Source organism: Halichoeres trimaculatus, unplaced genomic scaffold (assembly GCF_033239565.1).
Source record: "Halichoeres trimaculatus isolate MK-OKI-2021-1 unplaced genomic scaffold, fHalTri1.1 fHalTri1_scaffold_3, whole genome shotgun sequence".
Taxonomy (NCBI): Eukaryota; Metazoa; Chordata; class Actinopteri; order Labriformes; family Labridae; genus Halichoeres; species Halichoeres trimaculatus.
The window spans coordinates 26,892,533-26,915,000 of NW_027437181.1; the positions used below are offsets into that span (position 1 = coordinate 26,892,533).

At 40.5% G+C, this 22,468-nt stretch overlaps 2 protein-coding genes across 2 annotated transcripts; one reads left to right on the forward strand and one right to left on the reverse strand.

The window, feature by feature from the left end:
• Positions 1 to 24: 24 nt before the first annotated feature.
• pdcd2 (programmed cell death 2) lies at positions 25 to 3,593 on the reverse strand. The gene is made up of 8 exons (XM_074665856.1): positions 3,283 to 3,593; positions 2,439 to 2,547; positions 2,263 to 2,319; positions 1,435 to 1,623; positions 1,181 to 1,324; positions 916 to 1,016; positions 704 to 817; positions 25 to 376 (listed from the first exon to the last, which is right to left on the reverse strand). Exons 1-8 carry the CDS (start codon positions 3,478 to 3,480, stop codon positions 197 to 199), a joined length of 1,092 nt encoding a protein of 363 aa, XP_074521957.1. The 5' UTR covers positions 3,481 to 3,593; the 3' UTR covers positions 25 to 196.
• Positions 3,594 to 4,798: 1,205 nt separating this feature from the next.
• On the forward strand, positions 4,799 to 13,634 carry rhoua (ras homolog family member Ua). Its single transcript, XM_074665954.1, has 4 exons — positions 4,799 to 5,420; positions 5,760 to 5,818; positions 7,765 to 7,953; positions 8,348 to 13,634. The coding sequence occupies exons 1-4, from the start codon at positions 5,126 to 5,128 to the stop codon at positions 8,630 to 8,632; spliced, it is 828 nt and encodes a 275-aa protein (XP_074522055.1). The 5' UTR covers positions 4,799 to 5,125; the 3' UTR covers positions 8,633 to 13,634.
• The last annotated feature ends 8,834 nt before the right edge of the window (positions 13,635 to 22,468 follow it).

The window sequence follows — 22,468 nt, forward strand, 5'->3', positions numbered from 1 at the left end:
TGTTTTATTTTGCCACCTTTGTAGCAAACAAGTGTGCAGCACTGGAAGTGAACGGACCCTGTTACCCATCAGAAAAACTTGATACTTTCATTTTTATAGTGATTTAAATGAAAAACAACATCCACAGGGCAGGATCAAGAACTTCTTGTTTTTTAATTTCTTTTTAATACAAAATCTAAACTCTGTCCAGCAGATATTATATGGGTTTAATCTGTGAGTGCTCATCTGAACTGAAGTCCTGCTTCCAAATGAACTCGAGACAATATTGGTTGTCATGGTTACAGCTGTTAGTGCATGTGTAGACGGCTAGTGTCCCCCAGTCAATACTGGCTCCCGTAGAGTCCACACTGAGACTGTTTAAGAGCTGGGGCATCACCTAAAGACACACAAACACCACAATAATGAATCTGACACAAGCAATATTTTAAAAAAGGAAATTTACACATTTACATATGTACACATTTTGTAAACTGCATGTTGGCCCTCTGATGTATTTCAAGGTGTCAATACCCCAAGTTACTTTAAAAAACAAACCTTTGCAATGATGGTTTTTGTAACCCCATCTTTAACAGTTTGTATTCATGATCTATAAGAGCATCTTCAAGCTTGAGACTAAAACTAGACTGAGCAGTAGGATCAAGATATAAGAACTGTGATTGTTATAAGACTTCAGGTGACTGAGCGTTGAAGGGGCAGTGATTACCTGAAACTCAAAAGTCCTCTTAGCGCCACAGGTGCATGGTGGGATATCCTGATCTGAAGGGATATGTTTGGCAGAGACCCACAAGGGGGAGCCCCCACGAGTGTAACGCACCACCTGAACACAACACAACAGTTTGAGACAGAGCCCAAAACATTTTTCACAATTTTGTTATTTCTCAGTAGGATTATATCAGTGTGGTGTTTGTTTAGAACCTGATGCGGGTACGGTGCAGTCTTCTTTTTAAAGCGCTGAAACACTTTGTTGTCTTCAGTCTCATGCATGGCCATCTCCTCCAGGTCTGTCTCCCTCAGATCTACTTGGACAAAAATGAGAAAGAGATAAAATGTGATAATCCGTCAGTCTGTATTTTTTATTATGGTGGCCTTAGCCAGTACGTCTTGGTGTTGCTTTCTTCCCCTCTTGAACACAGGGGATTACTTGATGAGACAAAAGATCTTCCATCTGCTAAAAGCTGACCTGATGCAGTCCTTTCATCCTCTAGCTCTACATCTTTTGTTTCTTTATCTTCCTCTTCCTCCTCCTCTTCTTCTTCCTCTTCTGGCTCAGTGACCAGCTCAGATTCAGGGAAAAGAAACTGAGAGGTTCTGACCCTAGATGTCTCTGAACAGACAGACAAAAAAACAGAGAAACATGAAGCTGGAATAAGTCTGCTGTTTGACTTCTGAAAAAAAAAACGCACGTTATTAGTTTAAAACTATAAGTGCAAACACCTTGGCTGCCACACTCCTTCTTGTGACTGTGTTTCCAGTGTAGGGTCTGGTGGTGTTTGCCACAGTACGTTACACTGTGACAGCGGGAGCAGGCCTTGGCGCCTGGGCAGCCACACACCCAGCACAGTTTGACTCCAGAGGGAGACAACACGCTCTGAGCCTGTTTGTAATTGCTGGGTGGTTCATCATCTGAGAATTACAAAAACAAAATACATCAATGCACCTCCTCCCACAGAAACACATTATCCATACATTATTTACAGCTTAAAGCACACAGAAAATTCATTGTGAAAAATGAAAGACATGAAAATAAACAGTGTGCTGTAGGTGTTTGAACAGGCTTCAGAGTTTGTTCTTGGTAATCTCAACATGAAAAACAGATAAACATTTAAAAACAGATGGATACAGCCTGAGTTTATAAATATGAAAAAACAGACAAGTACAGAAACTAAAACATTTATGGTTCATTCATAAAAGATGTTGAAGAATTGTGCTCCATCATATATGTGTCAGCCATAACATGACCACTGCCATATGAAGTAAATAACAGATTATCTTATAACAATGGAAACTATCAGAGGTTAGGATAGGTTGGGCAGTGAGTGAACATCGTTGAAGTTGAAGTGTTGAGAGCGGAAAACAATAGGTATGCAAGAGGATGTGGGCAGTTCTGACACCTTCAGATGTCCAGTCCACGTCTCTTCAGGACAAGGCTGTTTCTTTGCCCTTAACCTGATAAGAGGGGGGTCTACTCTACACAATGCTGGGCAAGTGGTCTTAATGTTCTGGCTGGCTGATTGGTGCAGCTTTGAACATTTACAAACAAACCTGATGGGGGATCGTAGGGATAGAACTCATTCCTCCTCGGCAGCTGACTTCTGAAAACTGACAAGTGAAGGAAGAGAATCAGTCAGAAAAAAAGTATCTCAAGACAAATTATATCTTGTTGATGCATCTTAAGAACAGTTTAGTTAAAAGAAACAAGATACAAGTCACTAAGCTACCTTTCATGCACTGGTTGTCATTGGTGGCGTAGCACTCCCGAGTCTTGCAGCAGAACAGAAAGAGAGTTCTGTGGAAACAGTTATCGTGTCCGGAAATTGGTGCATACACCTGTGTGAAGCACGAGAGAAAGACAATGTACATATTGCAGCAGAGCGGACCTAATCTAGATTAATAAGGAATAAAATCTAGATGGGTACAAACTAGGTTAAGTACTTGGTTGACTTATAGTTGTGCTCATAAGTTTACATATCCTTACAGAGGTTGACACATACTGGCTATTTTTTTTTAAGCAAAATATGATAATGCAGAGAAATTTCATTCTATTATAGTGGTCAGGTGGGGCCATTTCTCACAAACTGAGTGTGAATGTCCTTTTAGATAAAAAAAAAAAATCTGAAATGCTTTGCCTAACCACAGAGGCCGACACAAACAGGTTTCAATGGCTGTTAGGGGGAAAGAGTCCACACAGTAACTTAACTGATTGTAACTGTGTATAAGTATTCAGTGAGTTTGGGAGAGAGCTCTGTGTAGATCATCCAGAGCTGCATAGGGAACTATGGGAAAATCTAACGAACTGTCAGAGAACATGTGAGGAAAAAGGTAGATGAACTTTATAAATCTGGAAAATCATATTTAAAAAAAAAAAAAGATATAAATGCCAATCAGCACTGTTCAGACACTAATAAAGAAGTGGGAAATGAGTAGCCCTGTTGACAAGTGCCAGGGTTTGTAAACTTATAACCACTACGTGTTTGACTTTCCACGTGACAAATATGAGCCAAAAATTATCCAGCTGAATTTACTGCCCCCCTCCCGTATCCCTCTATTCTCCAGGACACTAACCTGCAGAAGGAAAGCCATGGGCTGGTGGCATTTCTCACACTCCAGCCCGGGCAGGGTGGGCAGGCCGGTCTGACTGAGCCACGCCGGTTTGCCCCCGACTTTGCTGGGGAACTGCGGAGAAAGAAGCCGCCACGGCTCCGCTTCCTCCAGAAAACCCAACACGACCTCCGCGGGAGACGAGCTGTTAGTGCTGGACATGTTAGCGGGGTTCACTTTCTGTTGTCAAATCAGCTGAGTAGAGACTTCTGCCACAGCCACAACACATGCAACGCGCGTGAAGCTCTTTAACGCATCCGTCAGGAAACACTGGTCGTGTGGTGTTTTTGTTCCGCTTTGCTGAATTGTTATTGTCTAGACTTATATCATGTTCTATGAAAAGAGATGGCTTTTAGCTTTTCAGAAACTGAAAATACTATAAATGAATGTAATTGTTTTTCGAAAAAAAAAGAAGAAGAAAAGAATCAGTGTTTAATCATATTGTTAATGCGTTTTTCCTCTCTGTCCACTAGGTGACGCATTTGTTCAAAAATGGATTAAATACTGTACCTATATCCTCCTGACTACCAGGAAAAAAAATATTGTCCAATCACAGATTTCAAGATTTGCCAATCTTTGTGAGTTTATTAGAATACTGAACACATTTTTTTTGGAAAAAACAAAAACCAAAAACGTTTTTTATATTTCAGATATTATGTATATTACTAGTATATTATAATGCTAAAATACAGTAAAGATATTCAGACAATGTTCAAATGTGTTGTTAAGAGTCATATATAAAATATGCCACCAAAATTTCAATCGGAAATTTGCTTATTAAAAAGTTGTATACACTTACTTTTCCTCTTCCCATAAATTGCACTTCCACTGATGGATGCCATTTTCCTTAATGAAAAAGAGAAAGGTATCAAAGCCCCACCCCTTCACATTTGGTATCATTGAAAAGCCCTAAATCTCCTCTGTAGGTGGCATGAGGAGTTTATTCAGTAGTGTGAAGTAAGTGGAAGATATTTAGGTTTACAAATTTCCTCCACAGAGGACAAATTTGAACTACTGGTAGTCAGGAGGATATCCCACTATGCACTCAAAGTTAATGCAATTACATTAAAAAATTGAAACCAAAGTATTAACATTAAAGCCATTTCTTGTTGTTGAATAGCATGCGTTTCACTCAGAGTAATGCTCAGGTAAAAAATGCATAGTGCAATGTGAAATAATTACCTGGACAGAAAAATAAAAAGAAAAGTGGTTTAACCTAAAGATGAATGATTGATGACATTCAGCCGACATTACTGATATTGTTGTAGTTACGGGCCTATTAAATGCTTAATTGACATTATCACTGAATAATACTTATTTTTTTTATTTCTATACCCCCCTAACTACACACAAACACACACACATACACACACACACACACACACACACACACACACACACACACACACACACACACACACACACACACACACACACACACACACACACAGAGTGATGTCACTTGTAGGGGAGTGTGGACGGTCTCTGTGCATCGACCGAGTGGACGGACACAGATTGTAACAAAGTGTAATTGAATCCGGCCGCTCTTTTATTCGGACTTAAATTCATTATTAATCCAGCCACGAGTCTAAAAATGGACCCAGAGGCAGTTTGTGGACTAACTGGGGTAAGGAAAAAGTTCACATTTATTTAACTAAACCATGAAAAGTACCAGGAAGCGGGCAGAAGCGACATCGGAGGAGCCTGTTGATAAACCGTTGTAGCCCGGCAGATGACGGAAGAATGGACGGGGTGAAAAGTGGACCAAACAGGGACTAAACCACCTGTCCGGGACTTCTCGGGCTTTATGTCACCCTCCTCTCCGTGTCAAATGCCTCTTCGGGGCGATGGGGGGTACAAGCCGGCACCGGTGCCCCCTGCTCCGCCTGTCCCGCCGAGGAGGGTCCGGAGCCGGGAGAGGGGGTCTGGGAAGACGCGGCGGTCCGGGGCAGGAGCAGGGTCTGGAGCGGGAGCAGCAGAGAGGCGGGTGAAGTGTGTGCTGGTGGGGGACGGAGCTGTGGGGAAAACCAGCCTGGTGGTTAGCTACACCACCAATGGATACCCCACAGAATATGTCCCCACCGCGTTTGACAACTTCTCAGGTAATCAAATTTATTGAAAACAGATGTATTTCAGGAGAACTTTGACCACAGAGCACAATAACCCTCAACCACAAATTTGTTTCAAAATATTGAATTAGACATAACAGCAATCCGTTTCCCCCTTTCAGTATATCTGGCATAATATATATAACAAGAGTTTAAATTCATAAGCCTCATAGTTTATTTCTTTGTATTAATTTTCTCATTGAGGATAGGACTTTTACTCACTCTGTTCACTTCACAAGTTGAATGTTAACCACCTGTTGTTTTATTTGTGTGGTCTTCAATATTTATTATGAAGTGAGTAATAACCATTGGTGTTTGTATGTCTGTATTAAGCTGTGGTATCAGTGGACGGGCAGCCAGTGAAGCTTCAACTCTGTGACACAGCTGGACAGGTCAGTAATCTTTAATCTTTAAATACACAGACACTCTCGCACACTCACACTTACACACTCACTAGCAGAGGCGGCAGCATTTCCTGTTGTTTCATTTGTGTTTAGAACAATCCCCATGATGAGGTTTCCTTCTTTGAGTCTGATTTAAGTTGTGAAAAAAAAGCATAGCTGGTATGTTCTGAACTTTTCTTTTTTGGTTAACTTTAAGTTTTAACTACACTGGAAGAATGGGCAGAAAACAAACTATGAATGGCTCCTGATACAGTAGAGACAAAGATCTGTAGTTGTGTGATAACTCTCTGAACAATAAGGCTGCAGGGCCAATAACAAAACTGTTAAATTAGACATTTAAGTAGTGTCTCCCCTCATTTTAACAAACATTTGAGATTTTGTGATCGCAAATCAGCACTGTATAATCTAGTGAAGCCAACACAGATGTTTAGAAAATGGTACTGGACATCCCTCAGCAGTAGATCAGTCTACAGGTGGCAAGGTCATAACAGTTTAGAGCTTTTGATCAGATATCTTTTTATTTTGTTTTACCTTTTAATTTTTAATTCCTGTTAAGCTTGGGTTAATATTGCAGTCTTGGCACTGATTCTAATTTACACTAGCACTTGCTGGTTTTAGTATTTTGGTAAGAGTGGATGCTTATCGAAGGCAAGACCGAAGAACCAGAAGAAGCAATCTGTAATGATAGTATCCCAGTATTTCAACTACTGTCAGATACACATTAAAAACACTAACAAACACAACCATCTACAAAAGACAAACCTTAATAAAATGCGTTAGTCATATACATTTGTCATTAACCAGAAAATTAACCCTATAACTATATTGCAAATTACTTACTTTATACACACATAACATTGTTTCGGTCAGTTAATATTTTCTGTAACGCATCAATTTTAGTTTTATTTAAATTAACAGAATTTTTTGGTTTTTATTTCATTGGTTTTGTTAAGGATAAAAACCTTGATGTGTCCAGGAAACTGTCTCATCCATCCCATACTCAGCAGGTCTTTCACGGCTCCAAATCAGTAGCCAGACTCTTCTACTCTCTTGTGCCCAAATGGTGGAATGAATTACCTAACTCTAAATGATCCGCAGAGTCCCTTTCTAATTTCAAGAAATGTGTGAAAAATCATCTGTTCAGGGAGCACTTGTGCACTTAATCTGACCCTTCTCCTCTTTGTCCTCAGGGGTAGAATGAGTCAGAAGGTCTAAGACTCAGCTCTTATGAGTTTTTAGCACAACTACTGAATGTTGTTGAAGGTTGAAGTATACTGTTGCAGCAATTTATTGTGGTTTGTTAGCTTGTTGATTATTGAACACCCCCCCCCCCCCCCCAAAAAAAAAAATAAAAATAAATAAAAATAAAATAAAATAAATAAATAAATAAAATAAAATAAAATAAAATAAACAATTAAATTAAATTAAATTAAATTAAATTAAATTAAATTAAATTAAATTAAATTAAATAATAAAATAAAATAAAATAACATAAAATAAAATAAAATAAAAATAAAAAAATAAAAAAATTGCTCTTAATGGCAGCACCTGCAGCCGAATAACTTGTAGCACTGTTGTCGCTCTAACTAGGCTTTCCTTCTGTCTAAATTCTTGCTTGTGTTGTATGTCGCTTTGGACAAAAGCGTCTGCTAAATGAAACTGGATAACTGTGGAACTGTAGTAGATATAGAGACAAATAAGATGTAGATCTTGGTTTATACAAATGAAGTTGAGTATGAAGATGTTTTATTTATCTATCATTGTGTACTCTGACATTTAGCAGAATAAGCTTGCTGGTAGAGGAAGGATACAGTCGTTGATCAAAGGACTATCATCACTCAGTAATATCCCTAAATGTGTTTGACAGAACCGAAACCCAGAGTTAGGTTATTAATTCTGCCTGTCCTTCTTGTTCTCCCTGGCTGCTGATCCAGGATGAGTTTGACAGGCTGCGTCCTCTGTGCTACACCAGTGCAGACGTGTTCCTGTTGTGCTTCAGCGTTGTCAGTCCTGCATCTTTCCAGAATGTTCCTGAGAAGTGGGTCCCAGAAATCCGCAGACATGCTCCACTTGTTCCACTTGTTCTGGTTGGGACCCAGTGTGACCTTCGAGAGGATGTCAAGGTGGAGTGAATTTTCACTGTGCTGCTTTTAATACAAATTCATTCAACAATGGAAAGAAATAGCAGCCTAGGTGTACAGTGGTGTTTGAATTACTTTTTTCTCCCATTGATTGGTGCTGGAGACAACAATTAGTGTAAAAAAACAAATCTTATGAAGTTTTAAGAAAGAATTGAATCACAATAATTGATACAGAAAAACCTTTATTTGTGTGAAATGTGAATATGACATTATATCATCAATGGTGGCTCTGTTCTGTGTAGTGTCTGACACTGTGACAGTTCAGCCTTTCAGCTGTGTTTACTCAGAATTGATGGTATATTGCATTGGGTTATGGATATATTCTCAGTTTCAAGGTCTTACGATACATGAACACAGTGTCCCTTCCTCTCTTTAGATTCTTATTGACTTGGCCAAGTATCGGGAGCGACCTGTGGACCTGGCAGATGCCCGAGACTGTGCAGTGGAGATTGGAGCTGTGGCCTACATGGAATGCTCTTCTCTGACCCAGAAAAATCTGAAAGAAGTGTTTGACACGGCCATACTGGCAAGCCTGCAAAATCCCAGCTCCCACAAGCATGGGAGAGGGAAACAGAAACGTCGGAAAAAGCAAAGGCAGACACCGGAGAAGATGAAGAGCCTGTCCAAGTCATGGTGGAAAAGGTACTGCTGTGTGGCATAGAGCTGACTCAGATCCTGAAGACCTTGATGTTGAACTTTCTGATCTCCTTTTGTTTTGGCTCTGGTCCGGATTAAGCTTGGTTCAGGTTCTGCCAGAGCTCACTCGATTTTTGTTTCCCTTTGTCGACCTTGACCTTGAGGAACATCATTGAACAGCTGTCAGGAACCAAAGTTAAACTGTCATGGATCTAAAATATATATATATTTTGTCTTCTTCTTTTGTCTGTGGAGGTCTTATGATTTTATCAGGGATTCAAATTAACTATTGAGACCAGGATGGTCCTACCAAAACGTACCCCTGAAGTAAATACTGAAATTATTAATGAGGTTTGAATCACTCTGCCTCTGAGGAAGATTTCCTCGATGGACAAAACTCACTTTACTGTGACTAACCGAAGACCCTCTCCATGTCTTGTGGAACGCCCAGATTGACACAAGAACAGATATAATGATTTTCAAACCTCTGTGTGACACAGAACAATGTTTAACCCAGTGTTTTGGTTAAACCTTTCCAACCTTGTATGGATTTATGTGGCCTTGTTATGTAACGAGAAGGGAGCCTGGCTCCCTGCAGACTGTGTGTGACCTACATGAAACTGTATCTAAACTGGGTCTTTATTCTAACTTTTGTATAATATTAGTTTGACGTCCAACAGCCGTGATCAGAGGGAACTTTTGACTGATACTGGGTGTCTCTCAGACTAAACTGTCCTCTTAAAAAGAAATTATTTAGATTTCACAGATGATCATTGAGCACAATTCAAAAATGTACTCAGCAGATTCTGCTGTTGTTAATTTTAGAGCCTTTATCACTGAGACCTTTGTTATTGAAATCAAAGAAGCCTCTTTATTAAGCAGCTGATAATTGCATCACAGACATAACCAGCGTTTGGCTCAGAATGAGGGCAGACTGATGAGCTGAGGCTCAGACTTCAGGCTCCCATCATATCTTTTAGCCAAAGCACAGATGCCAGCCTGGGTGAAAAGCATAGAGTCATTATAAGAAGAGGACATAACCACGGTGATGTTACCCATTGGTTTTACTTAAACCAATGTATTTTACACAATCTGGACACTGTTATGTTAACTCAAAATGAATCATCAGTTTAGAAAATTAAGATCATCCTATGTTAAAGTAAACAGAGATTTATATTCATGGCCAGACACTCACCCAGAAAAAATTGAAAATTAAATTGGAAAGGAAAATTTCTCAGAAGTAAGTGAATGATACCAGCCTTGTATCTTATTAGCAGAAAGAAGAAGCCAAATGATGAACCTGGAAAGAATTTTTAAACACTCAGCTGATAGAAACACATTTTTTTGAACAAGGCTTTAGAAAAAAAAACCTTGTCATTTATCAAGCATTACTACTCAAAGTTCATTTCTAAGAATATATTTACAGTTGTGTATGAGACTGTAATGGACATGATAATGATCTGAGAGATCCTCTCTTGGTGGCTGTGAAACACTTGTGAAAGTCTCTGTAGATTGGTGTCCATCAGTAGATGAACTCTGCATGTTGTCAAGCAGAAATAAAACAGCAAACTGAAACACAGTGAAGCCCTCAGCCACCACACCTTCTTTTGTACACTGTTTAACTTAAACGAGAATAATCTCAATGATTTTCAGCCATCTGTCCACAGTATCTCTGTCTGAATGGCTCTTTGTATGAGGGTCTCTGAGGCAGAAAGGAAAACGTTTCAACAAGTCGCAGCCTAATGAATTCAAAGCAGATCTGCTGTTACTTTGTGCACACACAACAAGGCTTTTAATACTGACCAGACAAAAAAAAAAACACGAAATGGATTTTCACTCATGCATATCCTAACCCTGGCAAACTTTAACTTGGACCTCAGCTGCTGTCAGGACAACGGGGCTAAGTTCAACCTTTGTCAAACAGGAGACTAAAAGACAGGGTTAAAAAGTTGCATGGCTGCTGGTTGTTTAACAACAAAACCATTTAACAGTATTTTTTTCTCAGTTTATTGTCTGTGCTTCTTCCACTCCTTCAAAGTTTTCCTGAGATATGATTAAAAGAGCCACCATTGTTCATGTCCTGAATGAGGTTTTCGTGGTGTCAGATTATCTGTATGCAATTACTTCGAGCCATGGACACTGAAAACTCTAAGTGTATATGTAAAACAGTTAGCTTGATTACTCAGTATATTCTGACCTTTTCTTGATTACTCACACATTATCCTGACGCGTGGTTCAAAGAGAGGTCTCAACTTTTTATCTACACCTAAATCTGAGCTAAATTTGTCCGTATGTAAAAGAGTTTTCCTAAATCTGGCAACAAGGTATCAGGTTTCTCCAACAACTTGAACAAAACGCCATGTTGATCCTGAGAGTGACTCCTGACTTGAGGATTACTGGAGCTGTTTGGGTCGTGCTGGGCTGAAGATGTTACAAACGTATGTGAATGGGCTCACTGTGTTGATGCTTTGCATTGTTCCTCGCCGGGGAAAAAAGGCATAATAAGTTGCTTGTCTTGCTGTTGGTGTGCTCATGGTGGATTTAAGTGGGGTAAAGGTCAAGCAGATCCTTATGATAGCTGGCATTTCCTCCGTCAAGTTTTACCATCCATGTCTGTTTACATGTGTGATTTATCGAGAGCATGGCCAACGTCTCATCACAGGGAAAGTGTTTTAAATCATCCTGTCCTAACACTTGAAATCTATCAGTCATGATATGAAAAAAAAGTCTTGCGTCATTCTGACATAATTCTGTCAAATTTAAGGATGGGTAACAAGATGTCATCACTTTTAGACCATATTCTGCTTTTGTATGACAGATGATTGACTCTGTAATGTTGAACAGACAGGCCTCTGAAAGTGTGTGATTGTGATTAAGAATAGTGCAAAGGGAGACAAAGTAGTGATAATGCTGTTGCAAAGTCTAGATATGTAGTTGAAGGTTAGGCTGTGAAGTGGAGATCCACCGTGGTTGAGTCAGATTGTTATGACTGGGGGGACCAAACTGTGCAACAGTCTTTTGTAAGGGTGGCTGGGTGTTGTGAGCAAAAAGGGGCTTACCTTAAACCATGGAGGGTTACCTCAAGTAATCCCAGCAACTTTAACTTCGAACAGGAAAGAAACCAACCTTCTCAACCTTTAAGAGAGTAGCAACATTTAAATAATGTGGATTGTGTTTTTAAAGAATCATAAAGAGAAGGTTTTTCCAGAGACTACAATTAAAGAAAAACCTAAAAGATATTGTTCCACTGAAATGTAAAAAAGCTGCTGTTGACCTGTTTATTATAAGTGCTGCCTCTGACAAGCCATCAGCCAATCATAGTTTGGGGTTTTGGGGGCAGACATATGGAAATCTACTGACTGGGACTGCTGCAAAGACAGTTTGCTGACTCCAATAAAAACATATATGGGAAAAATACATCATGCATGGACTCAATCAAGTGAAATTCAGTGAAATTAAGATAAACTGCTGTTCATTTGGTTTAATCTCTAACAGACACAATGTGTCTGTTTGAAATAAAAGTTCAGAGCAGCCACTGAGTCCAGTTTGAGCCAAACCAAAGACTGAAACTCCTTCTGTATGCGTGTAAATCAGTTAATCGTTGGACTTTCTTACTAACCAACACGAGCGTAATTTTTCATTGCATAAGCCAAAAAAGTTCAGTGAGGTCAATGTGTGTGCGCAGAAATAGACAGCAGGGTTCATTCTTTAGATATGTGTTTTCTTGACCCGTTAAGCTCACCTGAGCTTGTTCACATGGGACACCAGCTGAGGATTTATCAGAGGAAACCAGACCCACCCGGCCTGAGTGAAACATAGCTGTGTTTTCATTTTTCCTGCATGTAAAAACAGTGCTTCAAGAGAGCAGCTGCTGCAGTCTGCTCCCTCTGAATGCTCTGTCTTAACTGAGGACATCATCCAGGGTGAAATGTGTTTGTACAGACGTTTTATATCCTGAGAATAAAGTACATTTGGTATAAACATGCTGTGTTTTATTGGTTCAAGCCCCTGCGCACAGTGGCGTGGGCTTTTTGTGTGTTTTAATTTAACTCCTGGATATATGTGACCTCTGACACACTGAGAGAGGCCCTAAACTGTGAAGGTAAAGGTGTACAAATGAAGGTGGAGTGTGTGTCTGTGTATCACATTTGTACTTTTCTGTGTTCCTGCTCCAATCTGGACGTGTTTGTTCATGCCGCCGCGCTCTTTGTGATAACCAAGTGCAACAACCATGCTGGGCTCAGCTGATGCACATCAGGAGACATCAGGGGGATAAGATGTGAGCGCTGTTTGGGGGCATGGAGACACACAGCTACACACACACAAACAAAAGAGAAGTCACACATACACACGCCTACAGAAAGTCACCCAGCTTCAGACTGGATCATTGTAAACAGACGCTCTGCTTCCAGGCCCTCATGGTTATGCAAGAGCTTTATTTTGAAGGCTGTCATGTGACATTGGGTTAGTGGCATGTCTCTGTTCTCCGTGGCAGTGTGGGAGAGCATGTCCTGACTTAACTCCATGTGGGAAACAAACAGCGTGGCTCTACCTGACAGTCCATAAAGAGCGAGTTGACTTTGTTCTGGTTAGATCAGCTGCTCTCTGACTTAAGCACTGCCAGCTCCCATTTACTGAGATCAGTCAGCTGTTACCTTTCTGTGAAGGGAATAAGAGGGCTGGACACTGACTGATACAAATTATAGCTTCTTTTTCCTAAATTTAATAACTGGGGCTGCTGGGAAAGAGGGCCAGAGTCCTGGATACAGATCAAACAGAAGAAGATAAAATACGTAGTAAAATGTCTCCCTCAGAGGATGGAAAACTAATCATGATCCATAAACGAGAAGTAACACCCCAACAACAATTACGAAACCGAGCAGATGTGGATACACAATGACATCCAACACCACTTAAAACTCTGAACATCTATCATCAAATGCAACGCTCGTGTTAAGTCACAGTGACCACACTGTTTTGTTAAATCATGCTCTCAAACTTTTGCTGTTTGGTTAAAACTGTGTCCTAAGTAGACACAGCTTCTTTCTCAGTGTGATTAGATAACTTGAGTCATGATGTGATGCTGTACAAAGACAGATTTATTGGGAATGCTATACCATTGTATCATGTTAAAGTTCACTTTATGTTGAAAATAACTCTCATGGCCACAGCAGCAGTTCAGCAGTTGTAAAAACCACTGGAACAGCAATAATAATACTTTCATTTTGTAAAGAGTTTTTCGAAGCCTTAGAGATGCTGAACAATAACTAAATTTAAAAGATCGGACAATCAAACCAAAAAACAAAGCAAAGTTTCTCATGAATCAAACAAAACAGGTGCTTGGTTATGAAAGGAGGAGAGAGAAGGAGAGAGGAGGTTTGTGTTTGAGGAGCAGAGATTACGGGAAGGAGTGTGATGTTGAAAGAGGTCAGTGACGTAGGAAGGGGCCTGCTGCTGGTGGAGGGCTATGTGGGAATTTCTGATGCACATGGGGCCTGTGGCTGAATAATTAACAGTGTGTTGGGATTCTGGATGTCAAAAGCTACTGAAATCAACAGGCACAGGGATTTTGCCCTGACATGGACGACAGGAGACGTGACCATTCAAATGATAGAAAAACTCCATTATGTACTTGAGTTCTCTGCCTCACTCTGCTGCTTATTTCACGCCCACATGACGTCACACATTACCTAAAAGAGGGGATTTACAGTCTTAATACACAATTCACTCGTTTGTTTTTTCGACTCAACACTTTACGGATTACTAGTGCTTGATACAACGACCAAAATTGCCAAAGTATGAATGATCACGCTGTAGTTCTCACAAACAGCCTTTAGACAGGTGTTGTGTTTGTATGGTTTGGAAGAAAGCACAGAGCAAGAATAAGATAAAACACAAAAGCATGACTTTTATAACTAAAGGCAATGATCTGAGGCTCAGATCCAGCCTTTTTTAAAGTTTATAGCCCCTCTTTTTTTGTCTCCCTCTCTTCCTTAGAAGGAGAGAGACTGAGAGAGCGTCTTACATAACATAAAGAAAGGCCCAAGTGACATCAGTGCTGACTGCTAAGGAGCAGAGCTGAAACACAAGCTCCACTCTGCCTGCGAGCTACATGAAGCCAATCAATGTCCGTGTTGACAGATGCTCTTTTTAACTGTGTGTAAGGGTTAGGGTACAGTGTTAATACAGAAATGATCTGAAGTGCTGAGGTTTGATCCACAAATCTTGTTAAGGATTGATACGCCCCCCTTTTGATTTTATTCTTACCATCACAGCAGTGTGTCAATATTGATGTAACTTAGCCAAGTCTAAGCTAAGAAATGGTCCAATGCCACCAGTTGACCATTTCCCTCTAAGGCTTTTTTCAAGTTGGGTAACTCTCATGTGATCATTATGTTGTAGAGCAGCTTTTGGAGTTTGGATTTGGGAAACCTAAAATTAACCATTTTACTTCACTACTTCACTGCTTCAAGGTGGATTAGCAACAAATAGACAAAAAAAAGTTAAAAATTGTGTTTTGTAAAAAAAAAAAATATCTAACTGGAGTCTTACCAGACATAATATATGTCACTTTCATCTGACAAGTAAAAAAAGGCAGATTGGAAGTTATTAGAAGCCAAATATAAGGTTGCGTATATTGTATGCTCAAGTATACTTTTCTTTTTCCCTTGGCAGTTTTTTTTTTACTCATTACAAGCAATTCAGGCCTATTTTTTCAATATCTTGAAACAATATATATATTTTTTTGTTTTAATTGGACTGCAGTGCCACTTTTGGCCTGGAGTGTCACACATGCTGTCATTGAGATGTGACTTTTAGCAAGGTGTGTGTTTGTTTTGGAATTAAATGGAGATCAGGTCAAAACAAATTGTCTTTGATCAGGACAACTTTTTACTGGATGATTAGCCGAGGTAAGGTATTTGTCAACAGATACGCAGTGCAATGGTTTGAAAAGAGACAACAAGCAAATGCTGTAAGTTTGTACCATAGCTGGCTAAATGTAGCGCTGTTGGCAGCATGGTGCTCTGACGTATCTGTAGATTAACCATAAACTGTATATAGAGTGGACAGCGTGGCTCCGCCATTTATCATTGACGTGTATTATATTGTAAGCCAAAATACCCCCGTCACAAGAGCAGCCATTGGTAGCTGTTGTGCAGACAGAGTCTACAAAGTAGAGACTATGAGGGACTCTGGGAGAAGCTAAGTGGAGCTGGGTGAAATTTTTTTTTTTCTTTTGAGAGTCTTATCACTTCTTGACTCTACCTCCCAACATATTTTACAATCCATGAAAAAAAAATACACAAGAACTTCAGCTGTCAATCATCGTTAAACGTGGCTTAAGACCCCGTTGCTAACCTTGCATAACCAATGAAAACGAAACTTTTAAGAAAAACGAGGACTTGAACACAAGGCAGCCAAATGTTTTCCTCAAATCACAACAATCAGATGTAAGAAAAATTTCTACGACGTGTGTTAATTTTTTAAAGTTTGACCACATCCCATCTGGAATGGCCGGAGAGCTGGATTTTTTTTTACCTATACTGCAGTCAGCCACCAGGGGGAGCAGTTTTTGTTGTGACCTCACTGAGCAAGATGACGTCCATATTTTTACAGTCTTTGATGCTAACATATCCGTAGGCAAACTTTGTCACTTTGTATCCTAGTTTAGTAGCCATCTGTGTTTATATAGTTTTTTGTTGTCACGTGTTCTTACCGGCTCAGAGCAGACATTTCATCTTATTAAGATGTATGAAATATCAGTATGAATTACCTAAACTGCCAGCTGATGGTAGGAAGAAATAAAAAAAGAAAGGAAAACATGAAGCTGTACAAATTCCCAGCGAACGAGTTTCATATCCTGAACATACCATGCCTGACAAACATCTGCAGTGTAAGTTTGATGAATTCCCCAAAACCAGAGTGTCATCCTGATAATGTTGAGTTAGTGTAGTCGCTGGTGTCTTGGAGGATAAATTCATGCCTGCGTTAGTTTCAGAGTTGTGTGTTCTCACTTAAAGTCAGCCTGTCATGTTAACAGAGGCATGTGAAAACAACGATGATGAATAATTGTCACATTTCTGAGCCTGTTTTTCTGTTTTCCTCCCGTCATGTTCCAAGTTTTGTGTCTCATTTTATTCATTGTGTCTGTTACACTATACGTATGTCCCACCTTTGTCTCCTCTCCTCAGAAGCATAAAGTCTCAGTTTTCTGACCTTTCTGTGCCAGCTTGTAACTCTATGTTAGCATTCTGACATTCATTTCTCCAGTTATTCCCCAGTGTACTTTGTGTTTTTGACTCCACATTTTAGATTCCTTTGCCAATGTTGTTTTACTCTCCTGTGTACTGACCTTATTTCTGATAAGCCAGGTTTTGAACTTTGGTCTTTTTGTTTGTCTTTCACTTGTCCATTGTTTTGTTGATGTTAAACTCAATAAAAAATAGAATTAAAAAAAACCTTGTAAGTAACTGTAATTTCCTGAGCTTGTTAACTGAACTCAAAGAATTGAGTCTCAAATGTGTGAACTGCTTTGTGTTGACACAATGTGGTTAAAAAGTTCCCTGCTAACTAAACAGACTGACACACACTCCTGGAATCTGTATTGAGTGAGAGAAACTGCTGCCTGGATGTGTTTTATCTGTGTCCATTCAACCCCTGATCTCTACAAACACACTTGTTCCCTTTTTTCCTTCCTTTCCTTATCTCTCAGAGTTTCCCTTTTCTTCATTTTCCTGTCCACCCCTCCCCCCTCTTTCTGTCTCTCATCTTCTGTCAGCGCTCATCACAGCAACTTGTCCTCTCAGTTTCTTCCTCTCATGTCTCTACAGGTTGCCTGCTGGTGTGTTCAGTGTAGTGTGTTTAAAGTTCACTGAGGGTGTCATGTGGCATTTACATAGCCGAGAAACTGTGTGACACATACAGTTTGCACCCCTTCTGCTCCCTCCTACTCACCTCCTCCACATACATGTATTCTGAGGTCTGCAAATACCAGCTGACCACAGAGTTTACATGAGCTGATAACGGCACACAGCACTGCACACAGTCCTGTACAGGTCCAAATGGGCTGCGTTTTCTCATCAATAAACTGAAGAATTAAAAAAACAGGTGAATTTCAAACCTATTGGACTGGGTGCATCAAAAATGCAGTATCATGAAAAAATGTTGATCTTTTCCATCAGTTCTAAGAAAGTTAGAATCAAACATATTTGAACGCATAAATAAAAAGTCAATTTATTGAAGCATTTTCAGTTTTGATCTCTCAAACATTACAGTGTTTCATTTTGAGTTTGAGTTCTTCCTGATCCAAACAGTATAAATCTCTTGCCCTGTTCAGTTTAGAGACACAACAACTATCATGTTGAAGACTGCTGACTTCACAGCTGTCCAGATGATCACCACAAATTCACAAAGAGGGTAAACCTCAGAGGCTCATTGCTGAAAAGGATGACTGTTTACAGAGAGCTGGATTGAAGCATATTAAGTGGCAGTTGACTGGAAGGTACACAAACTGCAGGGATGAACTATAGACTGTATAAAACATGGACATAGTCTCCCTGACGTCACCTGTTTGTTTCTTAAACGGAAAATGAAGCACATCAGCTATAGCGTCCATATTGGTAGTGGCAAGGGCGTACAACTAAAGGGCGCCTGTCACTCACGTGACCCTGAGCTGTGCCTCTGATTGGGCAAGCTCACAATGTTAATATCCTCTGAACGGCCGAGTTAGAAAAAAAATCACCCTGGTACAGTGGGTGCCGGTAGTAAAATCAAGGATTCAGACAGGCGTTTTTTGAACCAGGCTGTAAATAGGTTAATTTCTGCTGTGAAAACGGCTTTTTTTGGCTCGGTGTGTTTCTGACTTCTGGTACTTCCAGAGCCAGCCTCAAGCGGACACTCGTGGAACAGCAGATTTTAGCACTTCTGCACTGTCTTATATTCTTAGACCGGAGGTTGCTGCTTGGGATGAACACTGAGAGTATTGTTAAGAAGTTAGAGGAGCCTCGTGAGGAGTTGACTGAGGCTGGTGTCATGACGTCAAGAGCCACCACGCACAGACGTCTTACAGAAAGAGACAACCGACTCATTCCTAACATCTAATCACTCCTGAACAGAATCCGAGAAGGTTGAAGTCCTAAGTAAAGTTTCTACCATCAGTGATGGTTTGAAGTGCCATCTGTTGATGTTGGGCTACTCAACATGAAAGAAAACACAACCATACCAGAAGGCTTTAGAGCTAGGAAGGCTTTAAAGCTAGAGTCTGCAGGATTTTCCAAAAAACTAAAATGTCAACTTTTACAGGAATAATCCTGCTCAATCATCACTTCGGGGCTATCCTCCACTACAATAGTGGATGTAGCAAGGAGGAAGAAAAAGGGTGAAGCTTGGCTCGACTTTCACTAGCTTTTGGGCATTTGGAGAGCAGCTACAGATGAAGAGGGACTTGAGTTGGCTTTAACCTGAGCAGGTATGTGTCAAATAACCATGATTAGCTTGTGCTAACATGCTAAGTCAGGTGCATGTCTCTCAAGTCTCTCCCATGTAGAAACGTGATGCTGCAGGTGGTTGCTGGGCTAGTGAGTGTTAATGTAGTCATGGTCATGGGTGTGCGTTGCCGCTGGCACTGATCCCCGGAGGAGGAGCTCAGTTTGAATTAGTGTTTACTAACAAGTAACAAAAAATCCTGCAGACCCTGCCTTTCAGTCTGCAGACAAACTTTATGGAGATACTCTTTCCCTTTTACAGTGGGACTTGGAACCTGTCCACAGCACCAAAACTACCACCAAATGATTTGATGGGGCGACCAACTCTCCTGACCCAAACACTGGAGTGAATCTGTGAAGTATAGAAGTAAGAGAAAGATGAAAAACACAGGCCTGGAAAAGCTGCCATCAAAGCAGTAATTCATGCAAAAGGATTCCCAGCCAAGGATTGAGAGTACAAATATTACACAGTGGGTCACAGTGTCACAGTGGGTCACAGTTACGGTACTTTAAGAGCAGACTCAGGAGAGTAAAAACCAGAGTGCTCATGGAGTGTGGGTGACCTGGCAGACATTACGGTAAGGAGCAGCTCAGCGGGTGGATAACTTGCTCATGAGATGAGCAGAGGCGGGTTGAGGACTTGTTGGTCCGGAATAAGGAGGAGAGTTTAGTCTCTTCACACAGGGATTTACAAGATTACGCCTAAAAGTGAGGAGGAGGACGGAGCAGCTGTCGTCATGAGTTTATCGAATCATGCTCAGTCTGGAAACACAATTCTCCAGATCCTCATCCTCCCAAAATGTTTTACTGTATCCTGCAAATTAACTTTGATGTCTTTTCCAATAAATAAGAGTTGTTGCATCACATGCAGATATTTGTGCTACACAAAAACAGAAAAACACACAAAAGCACACTTCTGGGAAACAGGGATTAGTAACTGATACTAAGAGGTGGGAGAAACTGGCCTCCCTCTGCGGCCTCTTAAACCAGATGTAACCAGCTGGCACACACACATACACATGCACTCACACACACATACACACACATTTGCGCACACACACAAACTGCTCCCAGTGACCAGGCATGTGGCCAGAACTTTTGTCCTTTTCTCCTTTACTCAACCGTGTGAGCTGCCACATAATGCGAGGAGAGGCAGAGAGAGGTGGAGAGACAGAGCTCACAGACGGCTTCATTAAATGTTTCTGACAGGAGGAAACAGATTTTTGTTGATCTTTGTTATTTTTACTGGGATCTGATGATGTAATGAAATGTTTGAAGCACAAAAACAGACGCATTGTTCAAAATGAACTTGTCAGATGCAGGTGAGTTGATGAAAGACTGACAGTGTGTTTGCATCTTTTAAAAACACAGCTGAGTGAATGTTTGAAGTGTGTGACTGGTCGTGTGTGTCTCTGATTGTTTGAAGAGAGCGGGGGAGACAGAGGGTGTGTGGTGTGATGTCGAAGTAGTAACTTCAGGGAGTCAAGTTAATCAGATATGCTCTATGAGTCATGGGAGCAGAGGGAACATACTGCTCGGGAGTTTCTGTTTGAAACACACTGATTCACAATCACACCTGTTGTTTTCTGAGAACTCTTTATTTTCATTTTTTATTTTCTATCATTTACACATTTCCGTCAGAGATGTTCTTTATATGATTATTGAGGGTAAGTAAATGTAACCCTCTGATCCTGTCCCCTCTTTTTAGTCCTAAAAGACAAACAACAGTCCCAGCTGTTCTTAATTGTTCATGCTTGTCAGCACATATGAGATTCCTAATTTACCAAAGAAAAGGGCAACTGTGAACCAGAGCCTCAGTTAAAAGTTAGAGCAAACTTTTAATAAACTTTCAAAGGTCAACCAGTTATTACAAAAAAACACAAACACAAGGACAGATGAATCGCAGGGAGACAAAAGTTACCCCAAAGTGACCTCATTGGAAAGGACCACAGAAAGTTCATGAAACCACAATAAGTACAGGGAAGAAAACAAAAAGGAAGAAAAAACACACAAATACCATCAATAAATGGGCCCTCACACAAATCATTGTGTGTGATAGCTGTGAGGTTTGCACCAGTGGGTGGTGCTTTCACTGTTTTCAAAATATATCTGTACATTTCTGAGGTCTGATACTGTATTTTAAGTAAACACAGCACAATTTATCATCAGTTACATAGGCTGTTGCCTGTGCACCATGTGCAGATCAGTTAACCCTGTAGAGCCTGACCCATGAGAAAAAGCCAGAAAATTCAGATTTTTTTAACTTAATTGTTCATGAGCCTTTTTAACCAAATTCACTAAAAAGAAAAAGCAAAACCACAAACAAAGCTAAAACATTTTGTTTAAGATATACACTCACCGGCCACTTTATTAGGAACACCTTGCAAGTACCAGGTTGGACCCCCTTTTGCCTTCAGAACTGCCTTAACCCTTAATCCTCAGAGAGTTTGGTCCATATTGACATGATAGCATCACACAGTTGCTGCAGATTTGTGGATGAACATCCATGATGAGAATCTCCCGTTCCACCACATCCCAAAGGTGCTCTATTGGATTGAGATCTGGTAACTGTGGAGGACATTTGAGTACAGGGAACTCATTGTCATGTTGAAGAAACCAGTTTGAGATGATTCCAGCTTTATGACATGGAGCGTTATCCTGCTGGAAGTAGCCATCAGAAGATAGGTACACTGTGCTCATAAAGGGATGGACATGGTCAGCAACAATACTCAGGTAGGCTGTGGACTTTAAACCATGCTCAGTTGGTACTAAGGGGCCCAAAGTGAGCCAAGAAAATATCCCCCACACCATTACACCACCAGCAGCAGCCTGAACCGTTGATACAAGGCAGGATGGATCCATGCTTTCATGTTGTTGATGCCAAATTCTGACCCTACCATCTGAATGTGGAGCAGAAATCCAAACTCATCAGACCAGGCAACATTTTTCCAATCTTCTCTTGTCCAGTTTTGGTGTTGCTGTGTGAATTGTAGCCTCAGTTTCCTGTTCTTAGCTGACAGGAGGATCACCCGGTGTGGTCTTCTGCTGCTGTAGCTCATCTGCCTCAAGGTTGGACGTGTTGTGTGTTCAGAGATGATCTTCTGCAGACCTCGGTTGTAACCAGTGAGTTACTGTTGCCTTTCTATCAACTCCAACCAGTCTGTCCATTCTCCTCTGACCTCTGACATCAACAAGACATTTTGGCCCACAGAACGGCCACTCACTGGATATTTTCTCTTTTTGGGACCATTCTCTGTAAACCCTAGAGATGGATGTGGGTTAAAATCCCTGTAGATCAGCAGTTTCTGAAATACTCAGACCAGCCCATCTGGCCCCAACAATCATGCCACTAACAAAGTTCAAAGTGACTTAAATCA

Bases quoted from the DNA above. Each gene is read 5' to 3' on its own strand.
- pdcd2 (XM_074665856.1), bottom strand. From the start codon at position 3,480: ATGTCCAGCACTAACAGCTCGTCTCCCGCGGAGGTCGTGTTGGGTTTT. The intron at 2,320-2,438 runs GTAGCTTAGTGA...TTCACTTGTCAG, and splicing joins TGACAACCAGTGCATGAAAG to TTTTCAGAAGTCAGCTGCCG. The intron at 818-915 runs GTTCTAAACAAA...TGTTGTGTTCAG, and splicing joins CTGCACCGTACCCGCATCAG to GTGGTGCGTTACACTCGTGG.
- rhoua (XM_074665954.1), top strand. From the start codon at position 5,126: ATGTCACCCTCCTCTCCGTGTCAAATGCCTCTTCGGGGCGATGGGGGG. The intron at 5,421-5,759 runs GTAATCAAATTT...GTCTGTATTAAG, and splicing joins CGCGTTTGACAACTTCTCAG to CTGTGGTATCAGTGGACGGG. The intron at 7,954-8,347 runs GTGGAGTGAATT...TCCTCTCTTTAG, and splicing joins ACCTTCGAGAGGATGTCAAG to ATTCTTATTGACTTGGCCAA.